The 13,152-nt window shown below is 39.4% G+C and overlaps 1 protein-coding gene across 1 annotated transcript in view; it reads right to left on the bottom strand.

Annotated features, from left to right (window-relative positions):
* The window catches only part of LOC136864473 (heat shock 70 kDa protein 4L), a 247,875-nt gene that overhangs the window by 47,064 nt on the left and 187,659 nt on the right, over positions 1-13,152 (bottom strand). Inside the window, exon 10 of the mRNA XM_067141491.2 lies at positions 7,400-7,534. Within this exon, the coding sequence (XP_066997592.2) occupies positions 7,400-7,534 (135 nt within the window). The remainder of the gene's footprint in view (positions 1-7,399; positions 7,535-13,152) is intronic.

Below are 13,152 nucleotides of genomic sequence, written 5' to 3'. Positions count from 1 at the left end.
TTCTCATGTCCAAATGTTTATGCAAAATATTACGTACCCTTTCAGTCGAGATGCCCACAGCACTAGCAATCTCACGCAGCTTAACTCTTCTGTCATCCATCACCATATCATGGATTGATCAAGGATTTCTGGATTCGTAACCTCCACAGGCCGTCCAGAACGTTCAGCGTCAGTTGTGCCCATATGGCCAGTCCGAAAATTTTGAAACCACTTATAAACTGTTCTAATCAAAGGTGCAGAGTCACCATAATGTTTATCAAGCTTCTCTTTAGTCTCCTGAGGCGTTTTGCCTTTCATAAAGTAATGTTTAATCACCACACGAAATTCTTTTTCGTTCATTTCTTGAAAATCGCTCGACTTTCTTGATTCACACGAATGCCAAACACACAGAAATAGACCAATATGGCTGAAACTTGGTGTGCATTCATTCAAGAGATGCTACTAACTAAACAGGACCTCGATACGAGCCGAAGGTGCCATCTCTCGGACTTCGCACACTTTTCAAACCACCTTCGTACATGTGAGTACATAAAGTGATTACAAAACGACACCAGTGATTTAGTAACATCATATTGCTCAGAATTTATAACAGTAGATGTAGAAGTCCATTAATGACATTTCAGTTGAAGTTTTCTGTATGAATCTTTAATCATTCTTATGTCAGTAACTTACAGCAAGAACTGCTGGACTGATTCCAGGTCTCTTGCTTCAGTTGTGGCTATCCAACATGTTTGTCTGCAGGGTTTCAAGGGAAAAGCAGAAGGTTAACAACTCTGTTTACTACAAGGCTGTAACATCTCCTGGCATGTATGGGAATGAATGCATAATGACAACTTTGGAAGAAGTAAATATGCAGTAGAATGAATGAGTACCTTGTAGAACTATTTTTAGAGCTTTTAAAAAAATATTTTAAAATGCTATTTGTTGAGGCGTCTACCTATAGAGATCTTTTGCCCCTACTTGCACAATGTGATATGAACCTGTGTGTAATTGGAACGTAGGAAGTGTAGAGTGTTGAATGTGAAGAAAGGAACGTTAAGGACGACACAAACACCCAGTCCCCAGGCCAGGGATATTAATCATTTACAATTAAAAACCCAACCCAGCCGGGAATTGAACCTGGGGCCACCGGGTGACGGGCGGATGCGTTGCCCTCTACACCACGAGGCTGGACTATTTGATGATGCTTGTTTAAAGGGGCCTAACATGAGGTCATCGGCCCCTAATGGTACGAAATGAGAAAAAATGAAATGACAAACTGAAAGCCCAAAAACATCCACTGACCACAATTCAAAACGTGAGGATGAAGAATGAATCGATATGAATTTAAAACTATCCGTGGAACCGACGCACAGTGCCTCACACGCACAGAAGCGGATGTAGAAAAACATTACTGACCAAGGGACTGCTTCTATAGCACAATACTGAATTGATGATGCTTGTAGTCGAAAGTGGTCCAAAATACAAGCCAACGGCTCCTCTACTTATCGCTAGGAAAGTTTGCTATTTGTTTTACGTCGCACCGACACAGATAGGCCTTATGGCAATGGTGGGAGAGGAAAGGCCTAGGAATGGGAAGGAAGCGGCCGTGGCGTGAAGGTACAGCCCCAGCATTTGCCTGGTGTGAAAATGGGAAACCACAGAAAACCATCTTCAGGGCTGCCGACAGTGGGGTTTGAACCCACTATCTCCCGGATGCGAGCTCACAGCTCCGCGCTCCTAACCGCACGGCCAACCCGTCCGGTCGCTAAGAAAGTAGAACCACGGTATTTGTCATGTTGCGGTACTGATCAAGAGTAGCGTAGTCCCGCGGTATTCCACACATTATGGTACTACTCACAGGTAATGAAATTCGCACATGTATTAGAGACCTACGCTGTTTCGCACATTGTGGCGCCATTTACAGGCAACGCAAACCTATGGTGTTTCTCATATAGTGGGTACTGATCTTAGGGAAGCCCGAAGCATGGGTGCCCTCATCCTATGGTGTCGCTCATAGTGCTACCAATCACAAACCTATTTGGTATCCAACATAGTGGTACTACACGCAAATAGAAGCGACCCATGGTGTTCCAGGCATGGTGGTACTAATCACAAGCAGTTTCATGGTTTTAATTTGATCATCCCTTGGTCGCCCCTTTTAGTCGCCTCTTACGACAGTCAGGGGATACCGTGGGTGAATTCTTTGTCTGCGTCCCCCACCCACAGGGGGTCGGACGATTTTTAGTGATAAAACAAATTACATAACTGTCCTAAGTGGCAAGCCAGTACCAAAAGTCATAGAATGAAGTTCAGGTCCCAATGCACATTCCAAATGTAGTTTGCAACTGATTAACTTCCAGTGGGATTCATTAACATCTGATGAAAAATTACGAAATGTTTTACTGAACGTGGAAATAATTTAGTAGTGTGAAGAGGGAATAACTTTATAAATGTGTGCAATTGTTGAGGTTGGTTTGCTTCAGTTTTTTTTTTTTTTTTTTTTTTTTGCGATACATATTTCTATTGCCTCCTTTACATTTACCGATTTGCTGATATTTTGGATTCGTAAAATGTTTAGATCTGTGTTAGTGCTGAAAGGGTGTGAGCTGTGATATACGTACTCCACGAATGCTGACTATCAACAGCGTCATATTCTCTATACCTGGTGTGGAAATTTACTTTTCTTTGGCCTATATATGTGGTGTTGCAGTTTGGTTCTGGACACTGTTCAAAAACTCTTGATTTGGAGGCTTTTTTTTTGTGTGTGTGTTTTTTGTTTTTGTTATTTTCTTTAGATTGCATTTACCAGTGTGTTTCTGAAGAGTGTTGTCCGTACTAAAGGCTATTTTAGACCTTGCCTTTTGAAATTGTTAGCCATCTTGTACATGTTCTTGTTCACGTAATTGAGGACTATGTATTTGTTTTACGTGCGTATTTTCTCGATCTACTGAGTCGGTTGGCCAATTTTTCTTTTGCGATCTGTTCTATTGTCCGTTATTTCATTTCTCAAAATCTGTTGTGCTTGCTGGTATGAATGTTGTTCAGTGTATCATTGTATTCAGTCCTGCCAATTCATGTATTTGGGTGGTTGGATTTGTCTGCTGTGTGAAGTCTGGGTGGGTTTTCCTGTATTTTTTTCCCTGTATGACAGGTTGTCATTTCAACAGATTGCAATGTTTAGAAAATCTTGTTAATTTTTGGTTCCATTACGAATTAGATTCACCAGTGTAATAATTTTAGTGTGTTTAATAAGTGCTGTGCATTTGTGATGTCACTGTCACATGCATCCATACATCTCCTCCAGCAAAAGATCCCTTCAGGCGATTGGTTAAGAAATTGATTTCAAAGTTATTTAGGAATATGTTTGCTATTATTCCTGATAATGGCGAGCCCACAGTTAACCCTTCTTTTTGACAATAGTTTTTGTAGTTTAAAGCGAACCTGTTTTGGTTTAAGGTTGTTCTCAGGAAGTTAATAATTGATTCTTCTAGTACATTAATGTACGTATTAGGAATGTCAAAGGATATTTGTGCTCTGTTTATTTAGGTATTTAGTTCTAGGGTGTTTTAAATCAGCCTGTCTTCTTTGATAGCAATTTTTTTTCTTTTAGCATTTAGTTGAGTAGACTGTTTTCATTATAACTTGGCACGTCTTTGAAAATTTCTATTGGAATCTGGGTTACGTGACTGCCTTTTGCCTGCTGTGCGGGAGTAAGATCAGTTTTCTTGATCGCTGGTTTCTTAAATTATGCAACTGTCGCCATACAGCTTAAATCCCAAATATAATAACTAGATACACTACCATCAGTCACAAACTCCACTGTAAAAAGAATTTCCAGTAACACAGTAAGACTCATCAATTCCATATTATTTATCTGTGGCATTTTATGACAATGTTACAAGTTGCAAAATGTTAATATAAAAACATACCAGATTATAGAGCAAGTTTGTAATATTAAATTCACAATAGCTCGCAATTTGTTACCAAAGTTTTTAATTATGGCTTTGTTCACGAACACCATCAATGTTAGGTGCTGAAGCAGGCTACGACTCCATCAGCTATGCAGATGCTGATTCCCATGAGGAACCCAAACTACTTGTCCCGAATGAGCAAATTTACAATACCAATATAATGGTCCGTTATTGGACATTATAAATCCTCCAGCCAACTCATTCCTGGTTGCCTGCGTTTCGCCCTCGTGTGCTAAGTTAGGCTCGTCAGTTGGGACTTAGCACACCACCCAAGACGCAAGGCTAGTGCATACCGTGGAGGCCACTGCACAGGCCACCCGAAGCCACCAGCAGTGCCAATGCACCACGAGAGCCACGTCTCATTCTCAAAAAATGACGCCTGCCTGGCCATCAAATGATGCAGATGCTGATTCCCATGAGGAACCCAAACTACTTGTCCCGAATGAGCAAATTTACAATACCAATATAATGGTCCGTTATTGGACATTATAAATCCTCCAGCCAACTCATTCCTGGTTGCCTGCGTTTCGCCCTCGTGTGCTAAGTTAGGCTCGTCAGTTGGGACTTAGCACACCACCCAAGACGCAAGGCTAGTGCATACCGTGGAGGCCACTGCACAGGCCACCCGAAGCCACCAGCAGTGCCAATGCACCACGAGAGCCACGTCTCATAATACCACTGGGCGAGACGTGGCTCTCGTGGTGCATTGGCACTGCTGGTGGCTTCGGGTGGCCTGTGCAGTGGCCTCCACGGTATGCACTAGCCTTGCGTCTTGGGTGGTGTGCTAAGTCCCAACTGACGAGCCTAACTTAGCACACGAGGGCGAAACGCAGGCAACCAGGAATGAGTTGGCTGGAGGATTTATAATGTCCAATAACGGACCATTATATTGGTATTGTAAATTTGCTCATTCGGGACAAGTAGTTTGGGTTCCTCATGGGAATCAGCATCTGCATCATTTGATGGCCAGGCAGGCGTCATTTTTTGAGAATGAGACGTGGCTCTCGTGGTGCATTGGCACTGCTGGTGGCTTCGGGTGGCCTGTGCAGTGGCCTCCACGGTATGCACTAGCCTTGCGTCTTGGGTGGTGTGCTAAGTCCCAACTGACGAGCCTAACTTAGCACACGAGGGCGAAACGCAGGCAACCAGGAATCCATCAGCTATGGCGATGAACATGCAGTCCACCTACATAGTGTTCTATCATCATCATGGCGGCTAAAATGGCAAATCGTCTATTCAAATTTTTATTCCTTGTAATATATGAAGCTAACTCTTTTCAGTTTTGACTTTGTTATACATTCAAACTATCTGAAGTTGAAACGGTTTTGGCACAAACTTTGAAGTTTTTCCATATTAAGATTGAGGGAATACTACAAAAGAGTTCCATTTTTATCACAAGTTTGCAGTTATGAACTACATTCAAATTTATTGTACATATCCTGCCTTGGTATTCTGATTTTTTTTGCTACTTTTACGTCGCACCGATACAAATAGGTCTTATGGCGATGATGGGACAGGAAAGGCCTAGGAATGAGAAGGAAGCGACGGTGGCCATAATTAAGGTACAGCCCCATAATTTGCCTGGTGTGAAAACTGCAACCCACGGAAAACCATTTAAACCATTTTCAGGGCTGCCGACAGTGGGGCTCAAACCCACTTTCTCCCGGATGCGAGCTCAAGGCTGCACGTTCCTAACCGCACGCCCAACTCGCCCAGTGGTATTATGATTCAACAGACTGAAATTAAATAATATTTTGCATAAAAGAAACTTATTACATTTAGTGCAAAATTTTCCAGTCCTTGCCTACAACCATTATCAAGTTTGCAAGAAATTCCTGTAACACAACGTGGCATTTTGAGGGTAATAGTTTCCCGTCGTGGTGTTAACTATGACAACAGAGCAAATAAAATGGTCGTCATCTGATTCAGCAGTGGTATACCGAGATGCAGTCCAGAATAATGTATTCAAGCGATTTGTTTTAGAATGTCAAGGATCAAAATATTTGTTTCAGACAATCTCAAGGTTATAAAGTATCTCCTCCATAAAAAAAAATAAATTATGCTAACTCTTAGCTTACGAGAGAAAAACACTAGTTCTTTGAAGCAGATCTGACTGTTCAACAGAATAAATATGTCTTCAGTTAAAAGTTTGATTAAGGGACACTGGGACTGAAATTTCCAAATTCTATATAAACTGAGGTACAGCTTTGAAATTTTGTATGCTTATGAATAGTCATAACATAAACCACTGTGGTAAATTTGAGCATTGCAAGTTGATTAGTTCTTGAGATATTAATTATTTTATACATTTTCATGTGCAAATTATTCAATATTTATAAAGGTCTGCCGCATTAAACCAATCAAGATAGTGTAACTTTTAGGTAATATTCTATTGCATTAATACAATTGGAAGAAACCTACGGATTCTTTTTTGAATTGCATTAATGAGTATGAAGAAATAAATTTTTTTCATATCCAAGTTTTTAATCTACAAAAAAATCTTCAATTTTTTAAGTTTGAAATTTTTTTGCAGCCAGACCAAAAGTGCAATCCAAAAATCGATCCGCAGGTTTATAGTCAATGCAATGAAGATAATACATGCAAATTTTGAAAGCAATATCATAAGATTTATGATGCGTGTAACATTTTGAATGCCTGAAAAAGTGAAACAGAGAAAAAAGCAATTTTTTAAAATAATGGACAATGCTCATAACCTGTATTGCCAGCTGAGAATCTCAAAGAAATTTCTTGTTTTCTCCTACTTTTGGATTTTGGCTTATGCCACCGAGAACTTACTGTATGCATTTCACCACAGAACACCACCAAACAATAGTAGAAAATACTCTCATACCTCAACACAATCAAACTGGAAAACAACTTGTTTGTAAACAAACAGGATTTGCACATGGTATGTACGGAAATAGTCATAAATAATGTTGAAACTAATAAATATTTCTTTAATAAGTAATCACTGTCTTTGAAAATAGGCATAAAAATTTACTCAATATATTATGCAAGGCCACACCACCACCTGTAATTTTCATTCAGATTTTTCAAACTTTTGTAGTTCTTATATAGTTTACGTAGTGAAAGTGCCTACTTCCTCCACTAGAAAGCAGCAAAATGCAGACCGACAGATGTAGGAGGCCTTCTTGAATTATTCTTATGAAATGAAATCGTGAAATCTGCTTGAATACACCACTAATGTGTGCTGATCGTGAGTCGAACGAAAGTGGGCGTTTAAAGGACTACATGCCAGGCATTTAAAAGCGACGCTAGAGCTTTAAAAATGGAGGAACTTGGATGAAAACACTGCTATCTGATCCGCGGGGGTTAGGGGTGTATTAATATGGAAAAAGCCGAAAAATCAATATTTTACATATATTTCGCCAAAATTTCAGTCCCAGTGTCCCTTAATAATAAAGCTGTCTATAGAGATAACTCACCTCCATTTCAACTAAATTGTCTAGAGGCTCATGAGTTGAAGTGCGCCAATGCTGGTCAACAGGAATTCCTACTATTTTGAAGAGAGATTTTTTCTTCTTCTGCTTGTCACTAGTATTTGGACTTCCTGGATCCTCCTAAAAATAAAATAGGTGGACTGTAATATACAGGTGGATAATATGATCTCAGCTGAGAATTAGAACATCAACAATCTCAGGTGTAACAAAGGATAGTAGCTGGGATATTAAATATGAACTAAAATTGACAATCACAACCAAACATGTTTTAATATGCACAGTGAAACACTTCAGAAGAAGTGCTCTGCCCACTAAGCTATAACATGCTACCAAAGTCTAATATATACACTCGCAAAGCTCTAGTAAGAGTAAGGTTCATTCATTTGACAGCTGGAGCGACACTAGCACCTCTAGCGGCGAGGTAGAGGCAACTTGCTAGCCGACAACAGGGAACGTATTACCACTACAGTGTAAAACGGTCATAACACCTGAACCATGCATGCAAATAATGTCCTGGCAAGGTTATTGTAATCCTTATGAAATAGTGGAGGAGGTCAAACAACTTATTTGGAGGAGTTCGAGGATAATATTGAAATATTTATTTTTATTTTAAGGAGTTTTTGTCTCTTTGTATTTACTGTATATCTGATCAGGGATACTGTATTATTTCACGAGCTTCGAAATGTATTCAGAAATAGCAAGTTATTAGCACATAATGTTAACAGTATTGGTTTTATGTGCCACTAACTACGTATTTGAGCATCTTCACCACCAGACTGAGACAGGATCGAACCTGCAAGTTGGGCTAAGAAGTCCAGCGCTATACCATCTGATTGCTACTCAGCCCGGCTATTAGCACATAAAGTGGTTCACTACGTGAACACTGTTCGTGTTGTCAGTATCTAAAGTAGAACAACTGTACTGATTAAAATGCAGTCAACATATCATGGAAACGCGTGTGGTGCTATAAATTGTCGGCACGTAAAAAACTCCCGTGGGACAATATTACGGCACCTCGAGTGTCAGAAAACCGTAAATGTTGTTAGACGTAACAAATAACATTACTAATATTTTGCATATTATAAAGACAATCACGAGAACAACCATCATAGCCAGTTTGCCATTCTGATGGCATAATACATCCTCGTCAGCAGTGATTGGCTGTTGATACACTTTGTAATAGACTCTTGAATATCCCCATTATTACAGCTCATACGGTAAAAAGGTGCGAGATATAAATGACTGAATGAAAATTATATTTTGTATAATTAATGTTACATGCTAGTAGTTAGGCTGAGTAGCAATTCAGATGGTAGAGCACTGGCCTTCTTAGCCCAACTTGCAGGTTCGATCCTATCTCAGTCCGGTGGTGAAGGTGCTGAAATACGTAGTTAGTGGGACGTAAAACTAATACAGTAGAACCTTGATAATTTGAAATCAGTTAATTCAAAATCCCGCCTAATTCGAAGGTGGTCTCGTTCCCGGAAACATGAGATAGAGTTTTGCACGTTATTTCAATTGCTTAATTCGAAATACGGATAATTCGTAATTCGAAGTACAATGTCGGCCCCATTACCGAAATTCAGACTTAATTCGAAACTGGCTTTACATTTTAAAACAATAGTATGTTAGAGTAATTTCAACTCTAAATTTATCCGCGTCATAATAGAACGCGTTCCGGAACGTGGAGGGGTACCGTACCTTTCTGCATTTACACTCACTTCGGTGGATCTACAGTGCGCTGCACGATTAGTAAGTTGAATAAGGAACGCCGTAATATCACGCAACAGGCAGTGTGCGGGTAAACCGAATCCGCGAACACTGGCGATGCCGACATTTAACGAAATACGTGGCTCATAATAAATTTGTAGGCACCGAACAATATTGTCATTGCCGAGGAAACTGCATTGCTTAATTTTAATGCGAGCCCAAACGGTCTTATTGTTTTAAAGGAGAAAGTGCCAGCCGGCGAATCGTATGAGTGTGGGGAATGGGGGTCATTGTAGTGCGTTGGAAAGCACCTGGAAGCAAGAACTTTATCCCCTCATCATAGAAAAGTTCGATAAGCCACAATGTTTTAAGGGCGTCTGGCACTTTCCATGCCAGTACAAAGCATCTAAAAATGCAAACAGTACAGAAATCCAAAAAATAATGCATTTGCACGGGGAACCGGCATAATTTATCCTCGTCTTTGAATTGTGTGACTTTCTTCTTTCGTTGCGTGAGGTTATGTTCTCAGCGATTTATCCACGTGTATTATTTGAACATTGTAAACGCACCTTGTTGGATACATGTCAGAAATAGTTTTTTCCCATGGCATTTGAAAGGTTTAAACTGTGAATCAAGGCGATTGCATGTATTAATGAGTCTTAGAATACTTTGCGACGCGGCAAGTGTTTACATTTCTGAAGTACGAGAGAAGTGCCATGGCGGGAAATCGTACAAGGATAGTCGTAGGAAAGTTCGATTTTAAGGACATCAGGTACTTTCTGTGTAAATACATGGCATTTAAAATGCATACGGTATAGTAATTCAATGAATAAAGTACTTGCGCATGGGAGGCAGCATAGATTTCTCCTCGTCTTTGAATCGTGCTTTTTTTCTTTCTTTCGTTGCGTGAGGTTATGTTTGCCAGTGAGATATCCAAGTGCATTATTTGAATACTGTAAATGCACTTTGATACATTTTGGAAATAGTTCTTTTTCCATGGCATTTGAAAGGTATAAACTGTGAATCAAGGTCAACTGCATGCAGTGACGAGCCTTAAAATATTTTTTAACGCAGCGAGGGTTGGTACTTCTGAACTGCGAATGGGCAGTTAATTCGAAATCACGTAATTCAAAGTCCGATTTTCGAGTCCCAACGATTTCGAATTAACGAGGTTTTACTGTAATATTAACATTTTTGTAATCATCGACACAGATGAAACTATTACACTGGACAGTAGACTCCCACATAAAATTTACCAAAGAAACCGAAAACAGTTGTACCCTAAACTATTTGGACATAACGATAACTAGACATTAAAACCACTTGTCTTACAAAATACAGTAAAATTCCATTAGTCCGGCACCATTCCAGGATTTTTAATTTTTTTTTTTTTACGTTCGTGACAGAGCACACGGCGCGGTTTGAAACCACCCGAAAGTACCCACTACGCGTCTGCTATTGTTAGTCACAATCGTCATTGGTGGCTGTCACCACACACAGATTCAGTTCATTGTTTTGATTGTGAACACTTTTCGCTACAGTTTTTTTTCCTCACGATCTAGGATCCGTATTACAGTAGTGAAGTAGTGTTAGTGAACATACATATCAAAGTGCCCTGTGGAAGTTTTTTTTGTATTTAAGCAGGGACAAAATTCTCAAAACTGAAACCTCCTTCAAATTCCAAATCAGGAGAGAAACGTAAGCACGTAATCTGATCATCAACCAGAAACTGGAAATCATCAAACGCTTGGAGAAAGGTGAGAATAGAAATATTTTGTTGAATGAATTTAATATTGGCTCGTCAACCATTTAAGACAAAAAACAAAAAGGTGAACTAATGAAATTTGCTTCTCAATCGGTAAGAACGGAAAACTTGGCTTCCAGGCAAACATTAAAAAAACCAAAACTGGAACAATTACATCGCTTATTGTACAAATAGTTCAGTGTACTACGCTCCGAAGGAATGCCGGTAATGGGACCAATGGTTATTGAAAATGCACAGAAATTTGGACAAGACTTAGGTGATGCAGAACGTGAATGCAATTTTTCTGATGGTTGGCTCGAAAACTTTAGTTTCAGCACGGAATTTGAAGACTTGATGTAACCGGAGAGACACTTTCAGCAAACCAAGATTCAGCAGAAAAATACAAAGACGAGTTTGAAGAAATAACCGCAGTTAATAATCTAACAGCTAATCAGATTTTCAATGCTGATGAAACAGGCCTACTATGGCAGTGCTTACCAATATCTACTCTAGCTGCAGGAGGTGAAAAGGCGGCTAAAGGGTTTTAAAAAAACAGACAGACTGATAGTTTTGCTATGTTCTAATGCGTCTGGAAGCCACCGAATAACTCATTTTGTAATTCGTGAATCTAGAAAACCTCGGGCATTTAAAAATGTTACGAATTTGCCTGTTCATTGTGACGCTCAATCAAATGAGTGAATGACCGCCACCCTATTCAAAGACTGATTCTTTCGTCATTTTGTGCCACAAGTCAAAGAAAGCTTCAAAAACCTTGGTCTACCAGAAGACAGCAAAGCCATTCGTCTTTTGGACAACTGTAAAACACATCCACCAGTAGCCGAGTTAGTTTCTGGAAATATATTTGCTACTCTTCTGTCACCTAATGTTACATCACTGATTCAGCCAATGGATCAAGGGGTAATCCAGAACTTTAAATGTTTTTATAGGAATTATTTCGTTCACAGCCTGTTATATGCGAGTGTGATTTAAATGAATTTCAAAAAATGTTTGTTGTACAAGATGCCGTCCATGCTGTCTCACTGTACTGGGTACAAATAAAAAAAGTTACTTTACAACGGTGCTGGGGAAAACTTTGGCGAACTGTGGATCCTACATTTGATTCAACCCCACAGATTGTTGAGGAGGAACAACATCTCGAATCAGTGTCTGAAGTTTTGAATGTTGTAAGAAGTGTAACCAACAACAATCCTTTGGATAATGTGTCTGAAGAGGAACTCTCAGAGTGGATTCAAATGGATAACAATGAATCTACCGAGCAGGAGCTAACCGATGAGGACATTATCCACAGTGTATTACGCCCTCAACTTATACACAATCTTTAAGAGTGACTCAGATGAGGAAACCAAAGAAAAGGAGATAATAAGCTGGGCAGAAGCCGCAGAATCCCTAAATAAATTCATAACTTTTGCTGAGTATAATAATTATAATGCCACTGAACTTATTGATTTACATATAATCAGAAATAACTTTTGCCAAATGTACCATTACGTTACATTAGCGGCCGTAAATGTCATGGAAACAGTGGACAAATATGGCGCACAATAGCTTCAGGTAATGTGCAAGTACACAGAGTAGAGATCTAGGAAATAGATATCGTCCGGCCGCAAGGAAAAAGAATCTCAAGAATTAAATAATGATGAACTAAAATTTTTGAATGTAACCGATTCTTGATTACCTTGAGAAGAAAGAGTTACGAGTTGAAGAGAAGCAGCACGACTTACAGAAGGATATAAAAGGGTCAACGCATCGTTTATTACTAAAGTATTAATATATAAACAGCAGTGAAAATTACATCTACAAAAATATATCGGCGGAAAAGGCGTAGATTTGAAGGAAGTATTTGTTACTGTAACACCTAAACTCAGAAGCGAAGGAAACTTCAGCCGAGTTATACATTGCCGAAATTAGTATTATATCGGCAAATCCTTGCTAAGGAAAGCATAATTTATTGTTTCCAGGAGGGAGACAATATCTGTTTGAGCGAAAGAAATAGCAAGAAGTACGCCGAATTAGAGAAATCTCTAAATTTAAAAGAAAGGAATATTCTCGACCAATAAGAGATTCCGAAAACAAATATTACGTATTGAATAGCCTACTATCCACCAGTATACTATGAATTCTACTATGTATTTGTTCTTTTATGATTGCATGAGAACTGGTGACAAGATGGACTCGGCTTAAACAGATGGAAATGGTCGCTCAAGACTGAATAGCTCAAGCCAAGATCCCGAGCCGGAGCCGCAGATGACGTAATCTTTGGATC

Source organism: Anabrus simplex, chromosome 2 (assembly GCF_040414725.1).
Source record: "Anabrus simplex isolate iqAnaSimp1 chromosome 2, ASM4041472v1, whole genome shotgun sequence".
NCBI lineage: Eukaryota > Metazoa > Arthropoda > Insecta > Orthoptera > Tettigoniidae > Anabrus > Anabrus simplex.
The sequence above is the reverse complement of the archived record's forward strand: the minus strand, read 5'-3'. Positions and strand labels throughout refer to the sequence as shown.